Source organism: Rhincodon typus, chromosome 3 (genome assembly GCF_021869965.1).
Source record: "Rhincodon typus isolate 14 chromosome 3, sRhiTyp1.1, whole genome shotgun sequence".
Lineage (NCBI taxonomy): Eukaryota > Metazoa > Chordata > Chondrichthyes > Orectolobiformes > Rhincodontidae > Rhincodon > Rhincodon typus.
In genome coordinates, this window is record NC_063334.1 from 97,491,736 (window position 1) to 97,515,470 (window position 23,735).

Genomic DNA, 23,735 nt, shown 5'->3' on the forward strand with positions numbered 1-23,735 from the left:
TTAACTGCATGTTGCAGTATTTTACTATGAAACTGAGGAAGCTGTGATGCATCATATGGTAGAATGCAGAAGGCAACAGCAGCCATCCTTGTAATGCACCATCAATGGTAGTCCGTGAGAATCATCTTGTATAGTTTCTGCATGCATCTCCAGCTCTTGAAAATGCATCCAGACTCTTGGCATGGTAACCAGAATCATTAAGTTGCTATTTTTATAGCGATGTCAGCATTGCATCTAATATCTGCTTTACTCCTGATAAGGCCAAAGATCTGCTGTTAACCACTTCCCTCCCTTGATATTTCACAATATATATTCTGAAGCACTGGGATTACTTGTGTGACTGAGGAAAGGAGCCTTCTATCCATTGTTACTACCATTTGTGCTTGCTTTGCAGTGAACTTCTAATGACCCGTCGTGATTGTGGCATGGACCAGCTCTGCTTTAGTCGCATATCTTGCAGTCAAAGGGCGGGCTTTGCATGTTGCATTTTTTCCCTGTGCATTTTTCTGATAATAGTTTGTATTGATCAGGTCTCTTTTTTAAGTCTTGTCTGCGGAGTTATTTGAGTATGCCAATATGTTTGTTGCCTAACTCTGATTTCTATAAGCTGTTATATATGAGAAATAAAACTTTTTTTCCAAATTCAAGCACCCTTTTTGTGGATGGTGTATAATGTGCTATTTTTGCTCAAAAGCAGGATGTAAAGCACAAGTAGAGAAATTCAGTGATTTTTGATCTGTATTTTAGAAATGCATTTCTTAATACAGGGAATAACCAGTATCTTGTACAGCTTGTTGAACATAGCTGACTGCTGCTTGGCTTGAATATAATCAGAATCATGGCTGTTTTCCAAACAATGCAGCAATTGAAGTTGCAGCAGTCTTGAGTTTTTGAGCTGGTAACCTTATGAAAATGCTTTTCATTTCCATGATTAACTGCCATTATCAACATGGATATTTTTGTACAATCTTCAATGTATGTGTATTTATTTCTGTTTTATTTGTTGTGTTCTAAAACAGAGGCATTTTTGAAACAGATAACTTTGCTATAACTGCCTTACTTTTCCTAAACGTGATCTTCACTTTTTCTTCCTGGAAATATGGCGCTTTCTGGATTTGCAACTTTTCCAAAAAAAAATGTGTACTATTTAACTATAGATTGGTACATTATACCAGAAATGAAGGAAAAATAGTTTGTTCACTGTAACTCTGCATGGCTTGGGACAGTGATCAGAACCAGCTTGGGATATCTTAATACATTAAAGACACTTTAAGAATGTAAATTGTATTTGAAATGAATCATATGGTCATTTGTCCTTTTATTAGGCTCTGTGTGAATTTTAGACAGTGTTTGCTTTAGTAAATGTATTGACTTGATCTCTAACTGCATAAGGAATTGACTATGAGCTGTTGTGGGAATTAGTACGATAAGTGACATTGTATAACAGTCATTTGGAAATATGAAGATATAGGAGTTGTGCGATGCCTTGTCTTTCTCAGTGATGGTTTGGAAAATAGGAATAACAGTTGTACATGTTATGATTATATGGAAAGCTGGAACTATCTTTTTCAGGGAATTGCTTGTTCTTGGAACCAGGTCAAAGTAACCCCGAAACTTAAAACATCACCAAAAACTTCCCTGAGCAATTATTGATATATTGTTACCTTGCATGGTATTGTATCATATTACTGATAGGTCTATGCTGAGCCAGCTGACCTCATTTAGGTCATCTTTGGCTTCCTCCTGCCTGTGGCTGGGAGAGAGAAAATCACTTGGTTCCTGGTCCGAATCACTTCTGGAAAGTTTGGCTAGGATTTTCATTCTTTAGTGTGGCGATGTGTGCCTTTGAGTGAGAACATTCCCCATCCCCAGCCCCACCCCCACCCCCACTGTATCCATATATTCCCTCCCCATCCCCCAAGTTGAGTTTAGAGTAGAATTGAAACTAAAACAGGGGATTTAGGAAAGAGGTGAACCATGATATGAGTAAAGAATTGAAACATGTTAATCAAACCATGTATATCTTCAATAAAATATTGACTAGGTAATGCATGTATTTAACGAGAAATGTGAAGTATGTACTGTAGCGTTCATACATCCTTGTCTAATTGTTTGTTTTAAAATTTTTTTAATAGGCAGAATCTGGCTATGGGTCAGAATCAAGTCTACGGCGTCATGGCTCCATGCTTTCTCTCACATCTGCAGCAAGTGGTTATTCTGCCACATCCACCTCCTCATTCAAGGTAAAGAACGTTATCATCCTTATTCATTAAATATTTCCCTGCCCCACCTAATATTGATATGTTTTTTTTGGTTTGTAATCTATTGCTGTGTGAAACAAAAATAGATATTAGGTATTCTGAATTTGAGAAGTTACTTTCAAATATAGCATTTGTTAACATGGTAGAGCATTCAGTTCTTGGCTGAAAACAGAATTAAGTTGTTACTCCTTGAAGGGAAATTCCAGTTAGCCTAAAATTCTAGGTGACAAGGTTTCATTGGACTGTGGTAGGGTTGCCTGACCATGAAATGTACTCCTTTTTTTGGAAGGGATGTGAGAGAGTGAAAATACAAATTATTCAGTGTACAATCAGACTTGGATAGGATATTCAAATCTCTGATCTGCTGTTTAGCAAAATATGGTAGTTTTGTTGGTATATACCAATTTCTGGGGTGAGGCCGAGTTGAGAGTCCAGTTATGATGCAATAAATTGTACTTCAGTCATCGTGACTATAACCTGAATTAAATCTATCTATCTAGGCAGCACTGCTACCAAAATTATTTCTCCTCCGGCTTTTTAATGATCCTTATCGCTGTTTGACACTGATAACAATAATCCATGAGTACCGTACATGACACAATGGTGCTCAGGAGTGCAGTTTAGCACATAATGCCTTCATTTGTCGTATCAACTGTTAGGGACGGTGAACACGACTCCTCTGACTCCTCACTGGTCAGGAAAAGGTTTGAATTTAAAAAGATATTTGCAAATTTGTATATCAGACTGTATAAAATCTGTGATCAGAAACAAGTCAGTCAGGTTCACCTTTTAACAAATAAAAACAAGTTTACTGTAAACAAAACTTCTGTACAACTACCCTTGAGAAACTGTGTGCACACCCCCATGCACATGTAAATGCTCACATGTGCACATGCAGCTCTGCACAATATTTATTATTTTAAAACTACATTGACAAAATAATAGCTAAATTCAGGAAAATAATTATTCGCAAACTATCCAAATGTTCATCTATAACAAAAATCGCTTTTCATAGGAGCTGTTGGCATTGGGGTGTCTTTTGGATCAATTGTTGCTGGCTGACTTTATTTTCATAGACGTGGCAGTATAGGATTTTGACTTCCCCTTTAGGATCTCTCCATCTGGGATGACGAGACCTTCCAGTAGGTTTTCATCCCTCACACTTAGAGATTTCTGAGAAAAGAGAGAGGAAAATGTTATTGCTCTGGACAAGTTATCTCTGTTACTGTGTTCAAATCCAACAGCTTTATTTGTTGCCCAAACTTGGTTATGTGACCGTTGTCTGTAACCATAAACTGTGATTCCAGGTGAGCAGTTTGTTGCGCCTGCAAAGAACACATCTTTCCTTTAGCCTGTGTTTTTTTCACTTTGCAAAGCCTTTCCAAAAAGGCCAAGCTGTAAATATACATCCAGTTAATGATATTCTCAATTAATGTTCCAGATCGTACACATTCATCACAGTGGTATCTAGTTTTGATGACCCTGGTATAATCTGTGGGATGTGTGACATTGCATTATAAATGGGGAGAGTGTATGTGAAGTTTGCAGAGAGAGAAAATTGTATAAAGCAGGCTACTGATGCACTATCTTCTGTTTTATGGAACTGCCCTAACTTCAGTTACTGAATAATATATCCAAGCAGGGTTGGGGGAGGGCTTATACATTTTAAAGGCTTCAGATTGAAACAAAAGTCAAACACTGTAATTCAAATCTACTTACAAATATCTGAAATAGATGAACCATTTTAAATATGGGTACAAGTTTCAATTAGTAATTTTATCCTCAAAGGCCCTCACTCTTGCCATGGAAAATTCTTTCTACAGATTAAACAGTTTTCAGTGAGATTTGCTTTGGGCTGAGGCCTTAAGTTTTATCAAAGCATGGTCTAAATTGGCTTCTTGAAATTAAACTATTTTTCAGATACTCTTAGGCTTCAATGCGAACCCATTCACTCACTTTTTTTTGTGTACTTTTGCATAGCCGCTATCGGCATAAAAATGCATCATATTCTGTTGAAAGTTCCCAGAGGTAGTAGAAACTAGAAACTTGTAAACTGCTGGCTATAGATGAAAAACTATACAGAACTTCATTTGTTACCACAGACTTCCGTTGGGCCAGTTCAAGATCTCAACCAACAGGTAGGAAAGCTTAAGTTTTGCACATAAGCAAAATGCACCATTGGGTGACTATAGTCGATACCTGATGCTTACAGCAAAGGGAAGTTTGAACTAAGCTGAACTTTATGCAAAGTAATATATTTGTATGATTAATTGCAGAAATATAAAGGAATTTAATCATTTATGATTTGGGGCTACTTAATCTATCAATTAAGTTAACAATGTTTAATTTTGAAGTTCAAAGACCATTAACAAAATAGGCAGTTTTAAAAAGTACCTTCTGCAAGTTGTAAAGGTAAGGATAGGAGACAATGCAGTTACATCATTTTGGGTGCATAGCTAAAAATCTTGTATTGGAAGGATGTCATCCCATCTGTTGTACGTGATTCTTGCCAAATATACCTGTTTGAGCTGTTGGAGCAACTGTAGCATGGATGTAATTGATCTGAATGAAACCTATCTTTTTGCCAAGCAGTGCTGGCAGTTTTGATTGGTGCACACCCAGCTCCTGAGAACTGTACTGCCATGTATAGAAAGTGACTTTTCTTTTTAACTAGACTGCATGGCGTGAAGCAACAAAGTAGAAAAAAGTCTTCAATGATGCAGGATGTTTAGAATCTGCAGTTTAGTGAGGGATGGTAGATTCTGGTAAGTAGCACACTTGAGGCAACTTGACAACTCAGAAATGAATGCTGTATTCAGAGTAAGGACTTTACTAGTAACAGAAGAATTTTATTGGAACGAATTAATGCAAAGGAGAAAATTGGGTGGTTTCTTAAAACATTAAGGTGAAATGAAAGGATGGTAACTTTTCATTGGGGATGCTTATCTATGCCACTGGTCAAGATTCTATAAAGCCACAATGCTCTAGATCGTGGAATTTGAAATAAAAACAAATCACTGGAAATACTCAACAGGCTGAGGCAATATCTGTGGAGTGAGAAACTGTTAAAGTTTTAGATCATGATTTATTTCCTCATGCTTGAGGTTGTACAGGACATTGGTGAGACCTGTTCTGGAATACTGTGTTCAGTTCTGGTCACCCAGTTATAAGAAGGATATTATCAAGCTGGAGAGGGTTCAGAAGAGATTTAATAGGATGTTGCTGGGTATGGAAGGTTTGAGTTATAAAGATTAGGCTGGATAGGATGGGACTTTGTTCAGTGGAGCGTAGGAGGTTGAGGGGTGACCTTAGAGAAGTTTATAAAATAATGAGGGTATAGATAGTTAATGTTAGTTGTCTTTTACCTAGGATGGGAGATTTCAAGACTAGGGGGCACATTTTTAAGGTGAGAGGAGAGAGATTTTAAAAAAGACATGAAAGGGCAGATGTTTTACGCAGAGGGTGGTTCATGTGGAATGAACTTGGTGAGGAAGTGGTGAATGTGGGTACAATTACAATGTTTTCAAAAGAAATTTGGATAGGTACGTGAATAGGAAAGGTTTGGAGGGATATGGGCCAGGAGCAGGCATGTGTGACTAGTTGCTTGAGATTATGTTCAGCGTGGGCTGGTTGGACCAAAGTGACTGTTTCTATGCTGTATGACTCTGTCAGAGATTTGAAACATTAACTTAGTTTCTCATTCCACCAATGCTGCTTGGCTTGAGTATGTCTGTTTAAAGTCACGATCTTGTACCAGCGTATATCTAGACAGAAGACCTGGGCAAATAAGTGGATAATGCAAATAAACATCCTGTACAGAATGGATACTGCAATCAGCATCCCCTACAGAAAAAAACCCTTCAATAAATATGGCATGGAGAGAATTTTAGAAGAAGGTTCAAATGATGCTGTGGAACTTATCAGAGCTCCATCTAATTTGGATGAGATTAGCCGGATCACTTTCTGTGCTGCTTCCTTCTCATTTGTACCTACTGAGTCAGAGCCACTCGTTCTATGGCTTTGCTGACATATCAGATATAGTGCCAGAATATCTGCGCACCAAATGTTCCTGTCCAAGTTCACCCCACTTAACTACTGTCTGATATGTTCCTGGTTTTGGTTACTTCAAGTGCTCTTCTCTCCAGGATCACTTGTTCAATCTAGATCATTAAATTGGACTGGTGGAGAAGCTCTAAATAGTGGGAGAAAGTTGGAAGAACAAGCTTAGTAGAAGCCACCAGATTTAAGACTTGGATCAGGCAGCCTCACAAGTATAAAAATATTTGTTGCAGCTTAATAAAGAGGGATTGTACATCTATTGGAAGGAAAATGTCACCAGCACACAGCTGTTTGGGGTATGTCTGTTCACAAGTATCACTGTAGAATCTAGTATGACCAAGCTGTGACTTGGATGTAAATGTAAAGTGGTTTCTTATGACCCTCTATGAGCAGTTGACCCAAATATCCAATAAAATTCCAGCATATAATCTTTGTCCTGGGGGAATTAAGGGTATTTCTCTGAACCTTGGCATCAAATCTAAGGGAAAGATCAAATTGATCAACCAGTATCAAGGGATAGTGTGCACCAGTTGCTGTAGAATAAATGTCTGACTCCAGCAGAAGCAGTCAAAGCAGTGCTGTCCACATCACAACCTTCTCGGGCAACCCAATGATAAACAATAAAATGTGACTTGCTGGTATCTCCAGTTGGTAAGTCACTTTTCTAAAAAAAAACTCTAGATGTGTGCAGTAGACTTAACTGGTTGACAGTTCAGATTACGAAATTGAATTTTCGATAACTATTGCTCTTGATGAGGAAGATGAGGTGAGTTGGCTGATGATCTGTGAAGGCCAATCTTGGAGCATCTCTCTCAGAAATTACATTAATTACTTACATTTACTACTAAAGAAAATCTTATTTAATGGGTTGACAAGTTTTCTCCCCACATGTGCTTTTGGCTTTGCCTTGTGATCCTAATTTTTCCCTGCCTTTGTCTGAAGCAGGAAGAACCAGAACTGGACTTTCCCACAGTTCAATAATTAGAGTTGTTACTCACAAAAAGACTAATGCTACAGATATGGGAAAGGGCCATCTGGTCTCTCGAATCTTGAGTACCTTAACACTCTTATAGCATTTTGAAATTTCTGCTTGACAGATCATTCCAAACAATTATTGCTGAAGTTTTTCATAATCATAGAAACATAGAATACATTTCTAAATCTGCATCCCTTTCCTTTTTAACATGATTTTCCTAATTTCATCAGCAAAAAGCATGTACGCTCCATTCAAAGATAAATGTGTGGTCCTTGTGTTTAAAGGGAAGTTTACTAACGTGAACAAAAGTGTACAAGAAATACCCATTGCAATTTCTGAACTCGTTTAAGACTGCTATCTTATGGTGTAACAGTCTCTAGGGCCAACAAAGCGTTGTTACAGTAACAGCTGCATGGGGCAGCTTGCATGTCCTGTGGTGAACGTAGATGGTCTTAATTGGTCTTGGACAAAGTGAGTTGCTTTTTAAACAGGATTAGAAGTAACAGTCAATATTTTTGATTTGAAGTTCTGTATCCCAATACAAAACTTCCACCCCAGGCTAACTTTTAATTCTGACTGGATGGTGCAAATCATAGAAACCATAGATATGGTATCAAACCATTTGACCCATTATGTCATTGTCATTTGAAGAGCTGCCCAGCCTAAACCTGCCTGTGGATCTTTGTGTGATTTTGGCGTATGAGAAGTGCGAGTGCTTTTTAATTGTCTTCTCTACAAAAGCAATTCACCTCATGCCACTCGCCTGCAGTTTCCTGTAGCTCTGCAAACTTTTCCTTTTCGCTAACTCTAGTTGACTTTTGGTAACCACTGCCCTTCCAGGTAGTGAACTGCAAATCCTAATTCCTCACTGCGTTTTAAATTTAAAAAATTCATTCTCCCACCATAATTATTTGCTCTGCTAATCACCTTAAGTGAATGTGTCTGGTTCTCTATCCTTCTGCCACTGGGAACAATGTTTCTCTATCCAGAATATTTTCAACTCTGCTTCTGTATATTCCTTGAAAATTGTTGTGTGTACAGTTAGTTAATCAAATGGTGACTATTTAAAAGGACGTTGTTTGTCTGCAAAGTACCAAGTGCTGTCATTGTTCCCTCATGCAAGTAGACTTGGACGCATTACTGATTTTGCTTTGTCAGAACTGTGATCCCTGAGGAGTGAAGAATCACTTTGGATTCATTACAGGAAAATTGAATATCCACTTAATGGATAGTGTAAAGTATATCCCTCGTGTATTTTTTGTTATACGAGAAGGGTTCTCTTAAGACTATAAAACATGGGAATAGAAGTAGACCATTCAGCCCATGATTCTCCTCTGCCATTTGATCTGATAATCCTCAACCCTGCTTTTCTGCCTTATCCCTGTAATGATTGATTCCCTTACTGATGTAAAATCTGTGTCTCGTAGCTGTGAATGTACTTCGTGGCTCAGCCTCGATAGCCCTCCGCGTAAAATCATTCCAAAGAATCACTACTCACCAAAAGATTTCCTTCTCATCTGTCTTAAAATAGGCAACCCTCTTTATCTGAAATTTTGTTCTGTGGTCCTAGACTTTCCGACAGGAGAAACAATCTCTCTACATCTACCCCACCAAGCCTTCCAAGAATCTTGTGCATTTCAAAAATTTTAAATAAAATATTAATTGTCTGTCTGCAAAGATCGTGTCTTTTATTGCATAAAAGTATCAAAACATGAAATCAAACCCTGTCATACTTCTAGCTAACTGGAAGTTTGAAATTACTTTGCAAAATTATTTGCCTTTATGGATTTTACAACAATGGCAACCAGCACTGCGCACAGTTCTTAAGCTATGGTTAACAAGTGTTGTATGCATTTCCAGCAAACCAACATCTTTTATTATTTGTTCTCATGGGATGCAGGCATTACTGGCAAGTCCAGCCTCTCTTGCTCATCCCTAATTACCATTGAATTAAGTGGCTTGCTCGGCCACTTCTGAGGACTGTTAAGAGTCAATCACGTGTACCTGGCATTAAATATTGCCCTGACCATTACTAGTTCTCAATTCCAGATTTAACTGAATTCAGATTTCACCAACTGCCATGGTGGGGTCTAAAACCACATATGTAGATCATTAGCCGTGCTCCTGACTGCTAATCTAATTGCATCAGCACTATGCCACCATCTCTCCTATCTGTATAATAAAAAGAAATGTGCTATTTGCTGCCTTAACAATCTAATGTACTAGTCCTGCTATCTTTTAAGAATCTGTGATCATAAAGTTTCAGTGTTCTTTTTCACAATTTAGTTTCATCCCATTTATTCTGCATTTACACAGTAAGTTGTTATCTGTCCTGTGGTATCATTCATGTAGCCAGGGAAATGTGAAAGTCAAAGTTTCCACCAGTTTCTTCCTTGCTGCTTTTAACAATCTGGATATGTTTCATCTGGACTTGGAAATTTATCTTTCTAAGATAACAAACTCTCTTGTAATGTTTATCCCATCCATTGTTTCACACTCCTGTTCGGTGAAGCCAGCGACGAAGTATTTGTGAATGCGCTGTCTCCACAAATGTTAATTTTTGGATCCTTAGTTGGCCTCTTAAAGGATGACAAATTCACTAGAGCTGATGGGTTGCACCCTAAGTTATTAAAGGAGGTAGCTGCAGGGGTAGTGCATGAACTAGTAGTAATCTTCTAAGAAAATTGCATACGCAAGCAATATGTGCTGTCGTCATGGTACCCGCAAGGTCTGCCGTGCCTTGAGTTTAAAAGTGAACCAAGGAATACAAACGCACGTGTGGATACCTGGTGATTTAAGCCATGGGTGTGTTGTCTTGAGAGAGACATGACCTCAAAATCGGTTTTCCAAAATGTTTGAGACTGATCAATGGATCAGAGGAAAGTAAGAAATGTAATCCGTTTTAAAGATGTCAAAGTACGAAGGGTTGGAAGGAAACAAGTGAGTTTCTGTGGTCTTGATCAATTGGGTCAGCGGGCTGAGGAGTGGCAGGTGGATTTTGATTTGGATAAATGTGAGGAATTACATTTTAGTAAAACAAACAAGGACAAACTTAAATAACAAGGTGTAGAGCTGGTTGAACACAGCAGGCCGAGCAGGAAGGCTAACTTTTCGGGCCTAGACCCTTCCGAAAATTTTTCTGAAGAAGGGTCTAGGTCCAAAACGTCAGCCTTCCTGCTCCCCTGATGCTGCTTGGCCTGCCGTGTTCATCCAGTTCTACACCTTGTTATCTCAGATTCTCCAGCATCTGCAGTTCCTGCTATCTCAAGGACAGAACTTATATAATTAATGGTAGAGTCCGGGGGTAGTGTTGTAGAACAGAGAGAGACCTAGGGGTTTTGTACATAATTCTTTGCAGTTTGTGTCACATGTAGACCGGGTGGTTCAGAAAGCATTTAGCACACTTGCCTTCATTGCTCAGACCTTTGAATATAGGAAGTTAGCATGTTATGTTGAGGTTATGAAGAAGTCTCTTTTTGGAGTACCGTGTACAGTTCTAGTTGCCCTTTTATAGGAAAGATATTAAATTGGAGAGAGATTGGAAAAAATTTACCAGGCTGTTGTCAGGAATGGAAGGTTTGAGTTCTGAAAAATAATCTGGATAGGCTGGGATTTTTTTCACTGGAGTGCTGGAGGTTGAGAAGTTTATAAAATCATGAGAGTCATAGATAAGATGAATAGCAAGGGTCTTTCCCCCAGGGTGGATGAGTTCAAAACTAGGCGGCATATTTTTAAGATGAGAGGAGAAAGCTTTGAAAAAGACATGAAGGGCAACTTTTTTTTACACAGTGGTTCTTATGTGGAATGAACTGCCAGAGGAAGTGCTAGATGCAGATACAGTCGCAACATTTCAAAGACATTTGGATAAGTATATGAATAGGAAAGATTTGGAGGTATGAGCCAAATGCAGGCAAGTGGGACTAGTTCGGTTTGGGAACATGGTCGGCGTGGACTAGTTGGACCAAGTGGTCTGTTTCCCTGTTTCATGCTGTATAACTCAATGGATGTATAATTTGTAGATTCTAGGAAGAGTCACAGCCGATTGGAAAACTGCCAGTGCAACACCCTTTCTCAAAAAGAGAGGGAAATAAAATAACGCATAGACCACTTAACATCTGTCAATTGGAAAAATGTTACAATCTATCATAAAGGGACTAATAATAGAGCATTTAGAAATAATAATCTAATCAATCTGAGTCAAGTACTCATGAAGGCAAAATCATGCCTGACAAATTTATTAGATTTCTTTGAGGATATAACAAGCTTGTAACAAGCCGGGATTAATTAAAAGGGGAGCAGTATGGATTTTCAAAGGGTGTTTGATAAGGTACCGCACAAATGGCTACTTATTAAGAACCCATGGTTTTGTAGTATGAATAGAGAGTGAGCTAACAAATAGACAGTTGGGATAAAGGGTCATTTTCAGGACGATTGTCATTTGTGGTGTACCGAAGGAACAGTGATGGGACCACAATTATTTACAAAATACAATGATGACTTGAATGTGGAAAGTGAATGTACTGTTGTCAAGTTTGCAGATGCCACAACAAAAAATGGGAAGGCAAGTGGTAAGGTTGACAAGAGTGGGTTAAAAACTTTGCAGATGGTACATTATTCTTCCTGTCAAAGTGAATAATTGAGGAGCAGATTTTTTGTTTAAATGGAGAAAGACTGCAGAAAGCTGCAGCACAGAGAATTGGGAGCCCTTGTGCATAAATCATACAAGTTCAGCAGGTACTAGTGAAGGCAAATGGAATGTTGGCAGTTATTTAAAAGGGATTGCAGTATGAAAATATGGCAGTCTTGCTAAAACTATATAGGGCACTAATTAGACCACAGCTGGAAAACTGAACAGTTCTTGTCATCCAGGAAAGATACACTGGCATTGGAGGCAATCCAGAGAAGGTTTGCTAGGTTGATTTTTGGGTGTAGAGGGATTTCTGTATGATCATGATGGGCCTGTACTCATTTAAGTTAGAAGAATGAAAAGTGACCTTATTGAAACACCAGATTCTTAGACAGGGCAAATGCGGAGGAGTTGTGCCCCTATGGAAGAGTCCTGGACCAGAGGGCACAATCAGTAAGGGACCCAAGGGTTTTGGGGATAAGGCAAGAAAGTGAAGTAGAGGTTATCAAATCAAGTGAGCATACTCGGATGGGCTAAATGGCCTATCTTTTCTTATCTGTTGTGCTCCTGTGGGTTGCCAACTTAAAAAGAAAGGAGAGGAGGAATTTCTGAGGGTTGTGAATATGTAGAATTCCTTCCTGAAGAAGGCTGTCAGGGCTGAGCCGAGAGTGTATTTATGGCTGAGGTATACAGATTTCACATTCCCTTACTGATTAAAAGTTGAATCACGGGTCATGGGAAAAGGTAGGAAAATGGAGTTGAGGATTATCAGATCAGCCACGATCTCATTGAATGGTGAAGCAGACTTAGTGGGCCGAACAGCCTACTACTGCCTATGTGTCATGGTTGCTTGCTGTCTCTGTACTAATAAAATATGTTTGGTTTTTCCTTAATTTTGTTTGGCTTTTTTGAGTCCTGTCTTTGTTTTTCTAGTTTCCCTTTTAATCGGAACTGGTTATAATCCATGTTAAAAAGTAGAGGGCACACAATTTTGCCCTTCAGTTTCAGTATTCCAAGTTTTCAGTATTAAGTTCTTCGTGCCTGACATAAGCTTCCCTTTTTGCCTTGTTTTGCACTCTGTGGCTCGTTTTCCAGGGAGCTGTAGATTTAGGTGTTCTGTACTTTTTCCTGTGGGAATAAGTTTATCTAAGCTTAAATGCCTCCTAGTGCTCTGGTGTGAATTTAGCTTCAAATACCTAAATTGCTTTTGCTCACCTTGGTCTCTCTCTCTCTCCTTATTTTGCTTTTCTCCTTTACCCTAACTATGGTAAATCTAATGATTGTGATGACTACAGAAGTTCTCCACCAGTTTTCCTGAGTGCACTTTAGGAACTGTGTGCCCTCTACTTTTTAACATGGATTATAACCAGTTCTGATTAGAACATTTGGAATTCTCCAGTATTATGGTTTGTCAGATATTTGCGGCAAATTTGCTCTTCCACCTCCCTCAAACTAGAGGTTTATTAGCATGCACCCACCAGTATTGTTGGCACTTTTTTGTTCCTCGCTTCGACCCGTATGACCTAATCTGATGATCCTCCTGACATCTCTTTGCACGCAGTATGGATTTTTTTTAAAAATCAATTTTACCACCACCTTTTTTTATTCCCTGTCTATCCCATCTGAAAACATTGTAATCAGGAAAATTAAGGTGTTGTTCCTGTTCTTGAAGTCACGTTTTAGGAGTCGTTTTGAAAACAAAATTTAAATTTCCATGTGCCAATCTGTGCTGTCACTTCATCTGCCTCATCTACTTTTCTCTTGCCTTTAGGTATGTACCATAAAAGTAAACTCTTTTTTTTGTCTATTTCCCAAGCTTTGTTCTGTCTTCCAATGTCTTCTGCTAATTTTCTGCCTTCCATTTCCTCCCCTGCTTTCCTTTCCTTCTGAATCTATGCTCAGATTTCTTTAAATTAAATATTCCATCTGTTGTTTTGGGATTTAAATTCATGTACAGATTATTAGTCCAGGCCTCTGGTTCTGAGATCATCACTGTGCTACAGTTACCAAAAGCCTAGGTATTCCTATTTGTATACAAACAAAAATCAGAGTGGAGCTGTCAAACTTGTCTCTGCACCACTTCAGAGCCAAAATGCCTGCTAAACACAAGAAATGTACCAGTTAGCCATTACTGGTATGGCAATAACTAATTGCCGTGTCTGTCAGGATCCCAAATTGACTGCAGTAAATATAATTACCTGTTCTGTTGTAGTTCTCTTACCATTTACTTGTAGAAGCTCAGGAAATTTAATAAACTTTGCATTTCTGCAGGAATTCTAAATAACTTGCTTTCTGATTTCAGAAAGGCCATAGCTTGCGTGAAAAACTTGCTGAAATGGAAACCTTTCGTGATATCCTATGCAGACAAGTTGATACACTACAGAAGTACTTTGATGCTTGTGCTGATGCTGTCTCTAAAGATGAACTCCAAAGAGATAAAGGTACATTCATATTTTCTTAAACATGGGATATTTTGAACTGCTGATGCAATAAAACAATGTGATTTCAGAATACCTTTTGAAAGAAAGCAATTTAATTTTTCTTACTGAGTTTAAGAAAGAAATGTAAAATGACCAGAAGAGCATGTTGACTATATTTCTTCTTCTTTTCACTCAACCCTTGGATATTTTTGAGTTTTTCATGAAATTCTGGAAATTAGAGTAATTTGGGTGTCTTAATGTTTTGAGAATTGAACACTGCAAATGTTTACTGAAAGTTTGGAGTTACATATCTTTTCAGCAAGATTTAAAAAAAATCTTGATTTTAGCCTTAATGTAACTTGTTGAGACTAGTGTTTACTGTCTTTCAGAGAAAACAGTACTTCAGTGGGTATGTCAGGTCTTTACGATATTAATCTGCAGTATTTATCTCGTTTGAAGCTTCTGAAGCATAGCAAGTAAAGACTACAGATTCATAAGAATTTGCCTATTTGCGGCAAAGTTCAAACCTTTTTGGGTGTGTTCTCCAATTTTGTAACAAAGAGTTAATATCTGAAGTTCTACTTTGATAAGATCTTCGGAGCATTGGCAAACTGTTTTATCAATGTTCCTGGTAGTGCTGCTCTGTAACTGTAACAGCATTCGTACCAATCATGTAGACAGAAAAATTCAAGTGTAACAATTGTAGCTTTTACTCAGCTTAGCATCATTCATAAAACTCTCAACACTTAAAGGCAGCCATTATTGGAATGTGTGAATGCAGTATATGTACTTGGACTGGTAGGGTGATGTGGCTAAAGCTGATACAAAAACAGAGTAAGAATTGGTCTATTCGATGAAAGCCTAGAATAATGTATTAAAAGTTCAATTTTGCTGTTTTAGTAGTGGAAGATGATGAAGATGCTTTTCCAACCACACGATCGGATGGAGACTTTATACATAATAATAATGGCAGCAAAGAGAAATGCAAGTACTTTTGAAATTTGTAGCTTGAATGGTTTACTGCTGTAACCTTTTTAAAGTAATGAATTTATTTGTGAATGAGAAACGTTTCGTCTGCTTTTAAATTAACATTGTTTAAAAAAATCACAATTTTCATTTCCATGCTGTATCACTGACTCTGTGCTGTTGGATGTGTAAGCCAGATCCTTTCAATCTTATGAGCAGATTTAATTGCTGTGTTTAGTAGATAATTACTTTACTCAAAAACTGTCTGGCTGCTGATGCCAAATTGTGGTGATCTATAAAAGTAATTACAATTAATGACATAGCTATAATCAATCATATAAATAAAAATGAAGTATTTATGTATGATATTAAAAGCATTGGTCAATTATGCTTTATTCCGCATTCACCTAATTACAATATGTTGCAAAATATAGCACTCAATTTATAGAATAGAACGAAGGGTTTGCTGCATACTGCATTTTGTATTGATTGTAGTTGTCCCTCTTATCAACTGAGATTACATTATGAAATCTCCCATTAATTATGTTTTGGGGAAGACTCATTGAAACTAAACAACTTTGCTTATAAATATTCTCTCTTTGTACTTTGCCAAAATTTTATAAAACTCATCTCTGACTAAACTTTCAATTACTTCACATAATTCACACTGGTTAATTGCCGTTCTTTGTTTTGCTCACCTATATAATGTGTCTTCATACGGTTCCTTCATTGAAGGCATTCTTTAAGTACCTAAACAAAATACTCCCTGGTGATCAGTCAAATTTGAAGTTACAAAGGCAAAGTTTTTCCTCCCCAGAATGTTTGGTTGTGAGTTATGACCCTTTTCAGATACACACTGGGATATACCCCTCCAATGCTCTTTTCTTTCAGAAAAAAAACAAGGTGCAGTTTGCAAATATGGTTAACAAAAATACTTCCAATCAGTTTTTTTTCTGTATGCTATTTGTTGATAATCCTGGCATCCACTCAGTGTTCTTCTCATTATGGAAGATTATTGGGACAAGTGGGCCTTTGGTCATGTCTTAACAATTTTACCTCAAGTAAATTGTTATGAAGATGAATTTCAGAGTAATTAAACATTCTTCAATTGAAGCAAAAGCTTAGCAAGCAAAACAATGTTTTCCAAAATGGGCTCCTTGAAACCTTGTGACCTTGAATGAATAGCTTCAGTGGCCCTTCCCTGTTTAGAAATTTGAGTTGAACCAAACATTTGAAAGTGGGTTCTATGTTACAAAATACTTGAACTTTTACATCTATTATTTTGGTGCTATATTTGTTTTGCATATTGCAATATCTAGGAGAGAAACATAGATTTTATTAACAAAAATTATTGAATGATTTATATGTTATTGTCATGGCTTTCTTACAGCCAAATGAGTTTCACATGTTCTTAGAATCTTGTGTGTATTTGATATCCACTGTACAGTATTTCCATGTGTGACACCCAAAGGGATTAATGGAATAGATTTTAAAGGTGAGGCTATCACCTTCAAGGCTACTACAGCAGGAATTCTGGCTACACTTTCTCACTGCATTGACCTGATGGTGAAGCGAGAAGACAGCTGGCAGAAGAGAATTGATAAGGTAACATTGAAAGAATTGGTTGACAATATTTTGGTTCTAAAATTCTGAATTTCTACAAATACTTAACATTGTTACACACAATATATTCTTCCTTTATAGAGACATATCAGAGCATGAGGAACAGGTGGAAAATGTCTGAAAAGGGAGAGAAACCATTTGACATAGTAGAGTAGGTTGTAGGTTTGCAGAGAAATGAGTTTTTTGAGCTAGTTTCTAGGTTAGAGTAAAAAAGTATGTAGTGATCTCAAGATTATATCTGTGCATGAATTAAATTGGGGGGAAAATGTCAATGAATGATTGTATGATGTAGAAAGGAGAACTTTAGGCTTCTCATGTATTGTCTTTCACAGAAAAAGTTACATTTTCCCTCACAATGACCACAAGGTAACCTATGACCTGGAATATTTACCCAAACAGTCCCTCTTGAACAAGCATGTCCGAGTCTTCAATATTTTCCTTAATAATCTAGCTTTCATACAAGCTTGATTTTTGTTTTATTAAATCATTTTCCTTTGTCGTTATTGTTGCTGGCTGCCTCTCAATTCAAGGATAGGCATAGAAACAGAAAATAGGTGCAGGAGTTGATCATTTCATCCTGGGATCCTGCACCATCTGTTCAAAATGATCATGAATGATCAGCCAATTTTGGTATCCCATTCCCACTTTCTCTCTATACCCCTTGATCCTTTAGCCACAAAGGCCATCTCCAGATCCCTCCTTGAGTATATCTAACAAACTGGCCCCAACGGCTTTCTCTGGTCGAGAATTTCATAGGTTCACAAATGAGTGAAGAAATTCTTCCTCCTCTCAGTTCTGAATGGCTTATCCCTAATTCTTAGACTGTGACCCATACTTCTGGCCATGGGAACATTCTCTCCACATCCAACATGTCCAGTCCCTTCATTATTTTATGTTTCTGAGGGCCACCCCCACCCTACCCCATTCTTCTAAATTCCAGTGAGTACAAGCCCAGTTGATCCAGTCTCTCATCTTACGCCAGTCTTGCCATCCTGGTAACCAGTCTGGTGAACCTTTGCTGGGCTCCACCAGTAGCAAGAATGCCCTTCCTCAGACTAGGAGACCAAAACTGCGCAAACTTCTCAAGGTATAGCCTCACCAAGGTGCTATACAACTGCAGCAAGGCATCCCTACTCCTGTACTCAAATCCTGTCCCTCTGAAGGCCAGCATGCTATTAGCTTTCCTCACTGCCCGCTGCACCTGCATGCCAACCTTCGGCATCTGTTCCACCTTGATACCTGGGTCTCTGCACCACAACTTTTCCTAAACTGCCACCATTCAGATGATGATGTGCCTTCCTATTCTTGCCACCAAAGCGGATAACCTCACATTTTTCCACATTATATTACATTTGCCAGTCTCTCAGCCAGTCTGTTCAAGTCACCCTACAGCCTCTTAGCAATCTTCTCACAGCACACACTGTCACCCAGCTTAGTGTCGTCTGCAAGTTTGGACATATTGCATTCAATTCCTTCATCCAAATAGTTAATGTATATTGTGAACACTGGAGTCTCAGCACTGAACTCTGCAGTACCCCACTCATCACTGCCAACTATTCCATTTGTTCCAACTCTCCATTTCCTATTTGCCAACCAGTTCTCTATCCACATCAATACATTACCTCCAATACCATGAGCTTTAATTTTGCTTACTAATCTCTTGTTTGGGACCTTGTCAAAAGCCTTTTGTAAGTCCAAATACACAACATCTACTAATTCACCCTTATCCACTCTACTGGTCACATCTTCAAAGAATTTCAGAAGCTTTGTTAAGCATGATTTCCCTTTTAATGAATCCATGATGACCGCTTTCCAAATGCTCAGTTATTACATCCTTAATAACTGACTCCAGCATTTTCCCCATCACCAAAGTCAGGCTAACCAGCCTGTAATTCACTGTTTTCTCTCCATTTTTTTTCTTAAACTAATGTTACCCCACCATTTTTTTGATCTTAGAGTAGAGTAATAGGTCGGCACAACATCGTGGGCCAAAGGGCCTGTACTGTGCTGTACTGTTTTATGTTCTATGTTCTCACGACCCTCCAGTCGATTGGAACTCTTCCAGAGTCTACAGAATGCTGAAAAATGATCACCAATGCGTATGCTATTTCTAGGGCTACTTCCTTAAGTACTCTGGGATGCAGAGCATCAGGCCCTGGGGACTTTATCGGGTTTTAATCCTGTCAATTTTCCTAATACCATTTGCTGATTAATAAGGATTTCCTTCAGTTCCTGCTTCCTGCTTGACCCTCTGTCCCCTAGCATTTCAAGAAGGTTATTGTGTCCTCCTTAATGAAGACAGATCTAAAGTATTTGTTCAACTGGTCTGCCAACTCTTTGTTGTCCATTATGAATTCACCTGATTCTAACTGTAAGAAACCTACGTTTGTCTTCATTGGTGTTTTTCTCTTCACATATCTGTAGAAGCTTTTGCAGTTGATTTTTTGTTTTCTGCAAGCTTACTTGCGTATTCTATTTTCCCCTTCCGAGTTTAAACCCTTTGTCCTCCTCTGCTATATTTTAAATTTCTCCTAATCCTCATGTTTGCTGCTTTTCGGACCAATTGTATGCCTCCTCAGGTTTGTGAATTCCTTCCTTGGGTCTTCATATGATTGAAGAGGTCAAATTTTTGACTGTCCGATCTTTGGGAATATAGGACAGAATATTCCATGAAATAGTGGGATTGGATACTTGATCCCTTTTCCCTTCTCCTTTTGCTGCTACTAAGCTTCTTCAGCAGAGTTAATGTTTCAGGTCCGGTGACCCTTCCTCAGAACTCCCAGGTTTTTCTTCATCAGCATTTGGACTCAGTGTAGACTCAGCTTGATTGATTGTCACCAAACTGAATGATTAAGAAGAGGTTCTTTCCAGTTATTAAAGCCGATGCTGCCCCACTTCAAATGAAGCTTCTTTGAAGCATTGTTTTTGGTCTTACAGAGTCAGAGATCGTCACCACAGCAAATGGCCCATACCATGCCCACACCAGTTAAAACAACCACCTAACTTATTCTATCCCATTTTGCAGTATTTGGCTCATTGCAATGCTAACGCATACAAGACAAATGCCTATCTAACTACTGCTGAAATGTTGTTTCTGCCTGTACCACCCTTACAGGCATTGAATCCCAGATTGTCTCCATCGTTGATGAAAAAGTGTTTCCTCGTACTCCTCTATACCTTCTGCCCCTTAACTTAAATCCGTGCCCCTGGTCATTAATCCACCCCCATTTGAAGGGAAAAGTTTCTTCTGATTTATCCTATCTATGTCCCTGTTTTGTATATCTCAATCATATCGCATCTCAATGTCCTCTGCTCGAAGGAAAACAACCCCAGTCTGTCCAATCTCTCGACATAACTGAAAGTCTGCAGCCCAGGCATCATCCTGGTAAATCTCCTCTGTGCCCTTTCTAGTGCTATCACGTTTCTCCTAAATGTTGATTCCAGAATTGCACACAACACTGTACGATAGGAAGGATGTTGTGAAACCTGAAAGGGTTCAGAAAAGATTTACAGGGATGTTGCCAGGGGGTTTGAGCTATAGGGAGAGGCTGAATAGCCTAGGGTATTTTCCCTGGAGCGTCGGAGGCTGAGGGGTGACCTTATCGAAGTTAATAAAATCATGAGGGCCATGGATAGGGTGAGTAGACAAGGTCTTCCCCCTGGGGTGGGGGAGTCCAAAACTAGAGGGCATAGGTTTAAGGTGTGAAAGGAAAGATTTAAAAGGGACTGAAGGGACAACTTCTTCGTGCAGAGGGTGGTGTGTGTATGGAAGGAGCTACCAGAAGAAGTGTTGGAATCTGGTACAATTACAATATTTAAAAGGCATCTGGATGGATATTTGAATAGAGGGTTTGAATAGAGGTTTAGAGAGATATGGGCCAAATGCTGGCATATGGGACTAGATTTATTTAGGATATCTACCTGGCATGGACGAGTTAGACTGAAGGGTCTGTTTGTGTTGTATACCTCTATGACTGGGTTAAAACGTGGAAATCTGTACTTTGAAATGAGATTTGAGGACTAAGAGACACAGCTGGCTGTCAGAGAGACAAGTTTTGACCTATTGTATTTTATGTGTGGACTTTTTGTTATATATTAATGGCCACTGAGCTGCAAATTTGTTTTTTTTAAAATCTAATACGATCTCTGATGTACAGAGTCAACTGAAAAATGTATGTACTTTTAATCCTTGAACTTCCAGGAGATTGAAAAGAGGCGAAGATTGGAAGATGCTTACAAGAATGCATTGTCAGAGCTTAAGAAAAAATGTCACTTTGGTGGACCTGATTATGAGGTAAGAATTCAAATTCAATTAGTTTCACTGCATCTAAATAGTTTGCCTGTTTCTTGTAGCCTTGCTGTCAAATTCTGGTTGTTTGAATTGAATAGAAAGGGAACCCAAGAAGAAAGTATTGATAGGAAATCTTGTGGCTTATCAAACTTCCACATGCATGTCATCAGTACATACTAATTGTCTTGAACACTGAGAATGTTGGACTGTATTGAGTCAATACCTTCATAGTTCTGAACATTTTTGACATCATGAACATTAAACTTTCAAACGGAACTGTTCTATTTATTTTAGCAAAATTGTGAGCCAACTTTAATTTTTACATTGTTTTAATCTCCCACAAGTTGTAAACGTGCTGAATCAAACTGGTTATGGTTCTATCGTTGCATTCCAATATCTTTCCTTACGTTACCTTGCTTCACAATAGAGCAAGTGGTGAGTATCATGCAACTGGGACTTGATCCTATTACCATCCAGCTTTCATGTAACAGACTTCCTTTTAGGGATAACCAAACAGAAATTGGGAGCAAGGAATTTGGTGGATAGTAGTTAACTCCTTGGTAAACAATTCCATCACTTGAGCAGTAAACATCAAGTTCTGGAGATATATCAGTGCTAAGTCTCATTTAATTTCTTTATTTTAAAAACAGGTAATTGGATTTAATGATCTAGAATTTCTTGAACAGAGCATCTGTGGGCCCTGCTCGACTAATTTCTACTTTTATGAGCTCAGTTTTGATCGGCCCTTTGTTGACGTGTGAGCTAGCATGTTACAATCTATGAATCTTGACTGACAATCCAAAGCTGGCACAACGCTGCATTTTTCAATTTTTTAAAAAAAAAAGTTCTTTTAATTATCAAATTAAGTTTTTTTTTGTCTGTTTTAATGGCCATTTAAGATCCCATGGTGAACTTCAAAGAAGTGTTCTGCTTACACTCACCCAGAAGAATAAACACAGACTAGTAAACAAAAGCAGAAATTGCTGGAGAAACTCAGTGGATCTGGCAGCATCTGGAGACCATGCAGTGTTTAGCTTTTTGAATCCAGTGACCTTTCTTCGGACCTATGACCTTCTGAAGAGTCATTGGACTTGAAACATTAACTCTGCTTTCTGTTTACAAATGCTGGCAGATCTGCTGAGCTTCTCCAATTTCAGCTTTTGTTTTAGATCTTAAACATCCACCATTCTCGGTTTTATTTAACTGTTAATACTTTGCCGTTTGTAGAGTCTTTGTAGCTGCCTTTTTTTCTATATTAATATTGGGATTGCTCTATATTACATTCTGTATTTCAAAGCAATTCCCTGTATATCCAGTGTTATGAGAGATTTCCTAGCTGTGATGAAAGAGTATATGATTGCAGGCCTCTTCAGCTCATTTTCTTCTATTGGAATGCTTTGTTTTATTAGGAAGGTCCAAACAGTTTGATAAATGAGGAAGAATTCTTTGATGCCGTTGAAGCTGCTCTTGACAGACAAGATAAAATTGAAGAACAGGTATTTTTCCCTTGTATTTTTAAACAAAATTATTTAATAAATGTTTTACATATTCCGATCAACCTTCTGCAATCACTAAAGGCTTTAAAGCATGCTCTTTTGCTCTTAGCAGCATCAGTGAGATAGAGTAATCAGTTGTGCTTTTGGTTTGTAACTGAGTGCTGTAATAATTTCAATTTTTAGTCTCACACGGACAAGTCAAGAATTAATTGGTCAGCTGCTTTGCCGTTTGGTGATTCCTTCTCAGCAGTTGGTACACACAGATTTGCCAAACAGGTATGGTGACCTAATCATTTTACTGGTAGGTCGGAAATTGCTTCAGTGCCGGCATTACTGAGTGTATTTTGCTGGCAAAGTCCTCAAATGCCTCTGTGATTCTATTCTGTAAATAAATGTCAGTTTTGAAGAAATGTAGTTAATTGTTCTAAACTTTTTATTGTAGAAGGCTCAAATCAGCAGTTCCTATGGAGAATGCATTGTGAGGATCTGCACTCCAATTGGTTGCTGACTCCTCTTGTGATGTCACTGAAGCACTGCTTGTGGTAGTGTTGGTTAGTTGATACTTTCATACACGTAACCGGACTCCCCGCCTGGTGCGAAGTATCAACATGGGAGGGGGAAAGAAATTTTGAATTTCTGTGTCCATGGAAAAACTGAATGTGCTAAAAAGCCTGAAATAGTCATCCCTTGGGTGGTGATGTGCTCCGAAATTTCATGGTCATGGCACATCATGTGTAAATTTGGTCTTTCATTCCAATATTTGATTCTGTTTGCTCAATGCATAAAAATGAGGGATTTTAAAAGTTATTGGAAATTTTTTCTTCTCAACTACCTCATTCAAAGTGCCATAAGGAAGTTACTGTGGTTGCTTTTGTTGTGGTAGTGCGATCTCTTTTTTTCCTCAGTTTCTTTTTGATAATCTGTTTCAATGAACCAGTTTTAGAAGTAGTGAAATCCATTTGAATTTGCATTTGCAAGCTGGTAAAGATTTGGTGTACATTTTTAGCTTTGCAACA

General features: G+C 38.3%; 1 protein-coding gene across 6 annotated transcripts in view; it reads left to right on the plus strand.

Annotated features, from left to right (window-relative positions):
• The window catches only part of cert1 (ceramide transporter 1), a 109,073-nt gene that overhangs the window by 57,305 nt on the left and 28,033 nt on the right, over window positions 1-23,735 (plus strand). For 3 of the 6 annotated variants that reach the window (XM_048619421.1, XM_048619427.1, XM_048619443.1), the window contains exons 4-11: window positions 2,136-2,243; window positions 4,364-4,399; window positions 14,226-14,364; window positions 15,244-15,327; window positions 16,757-16,914; window positions 21,134-21,226; window positions 22,633-22,719; window positions 22,903-22,995. In XM_048619421.1, the coding sequence (XP_048475378.1) occupies window positions 2,136-2,243; window positions 4,364-4,399; window positions 14,226-14,364; window positions 15,244-15,327; window positions 16,757-16,914; window positions 21,134-21,226; window positions 22,633-22,719; window positions 22,903-22,995 (798 nt within the window). The remainder of the gene's footprint in view (window positions 1-2,135; window positions 2,244-4,363; window positions 4,400-14,225; window positions 14,365-15,243; window positions 15,328-16,756; window positions 16,915-21,133; window positions 21,227-22,632; window positions 22,720-22,902; window positions 22,996-23,735) is intronic. The other 3 variants (XM_020534879.2, XM_048619455.1, XM_048619450.1) reach the window with 1 other exon arrangement.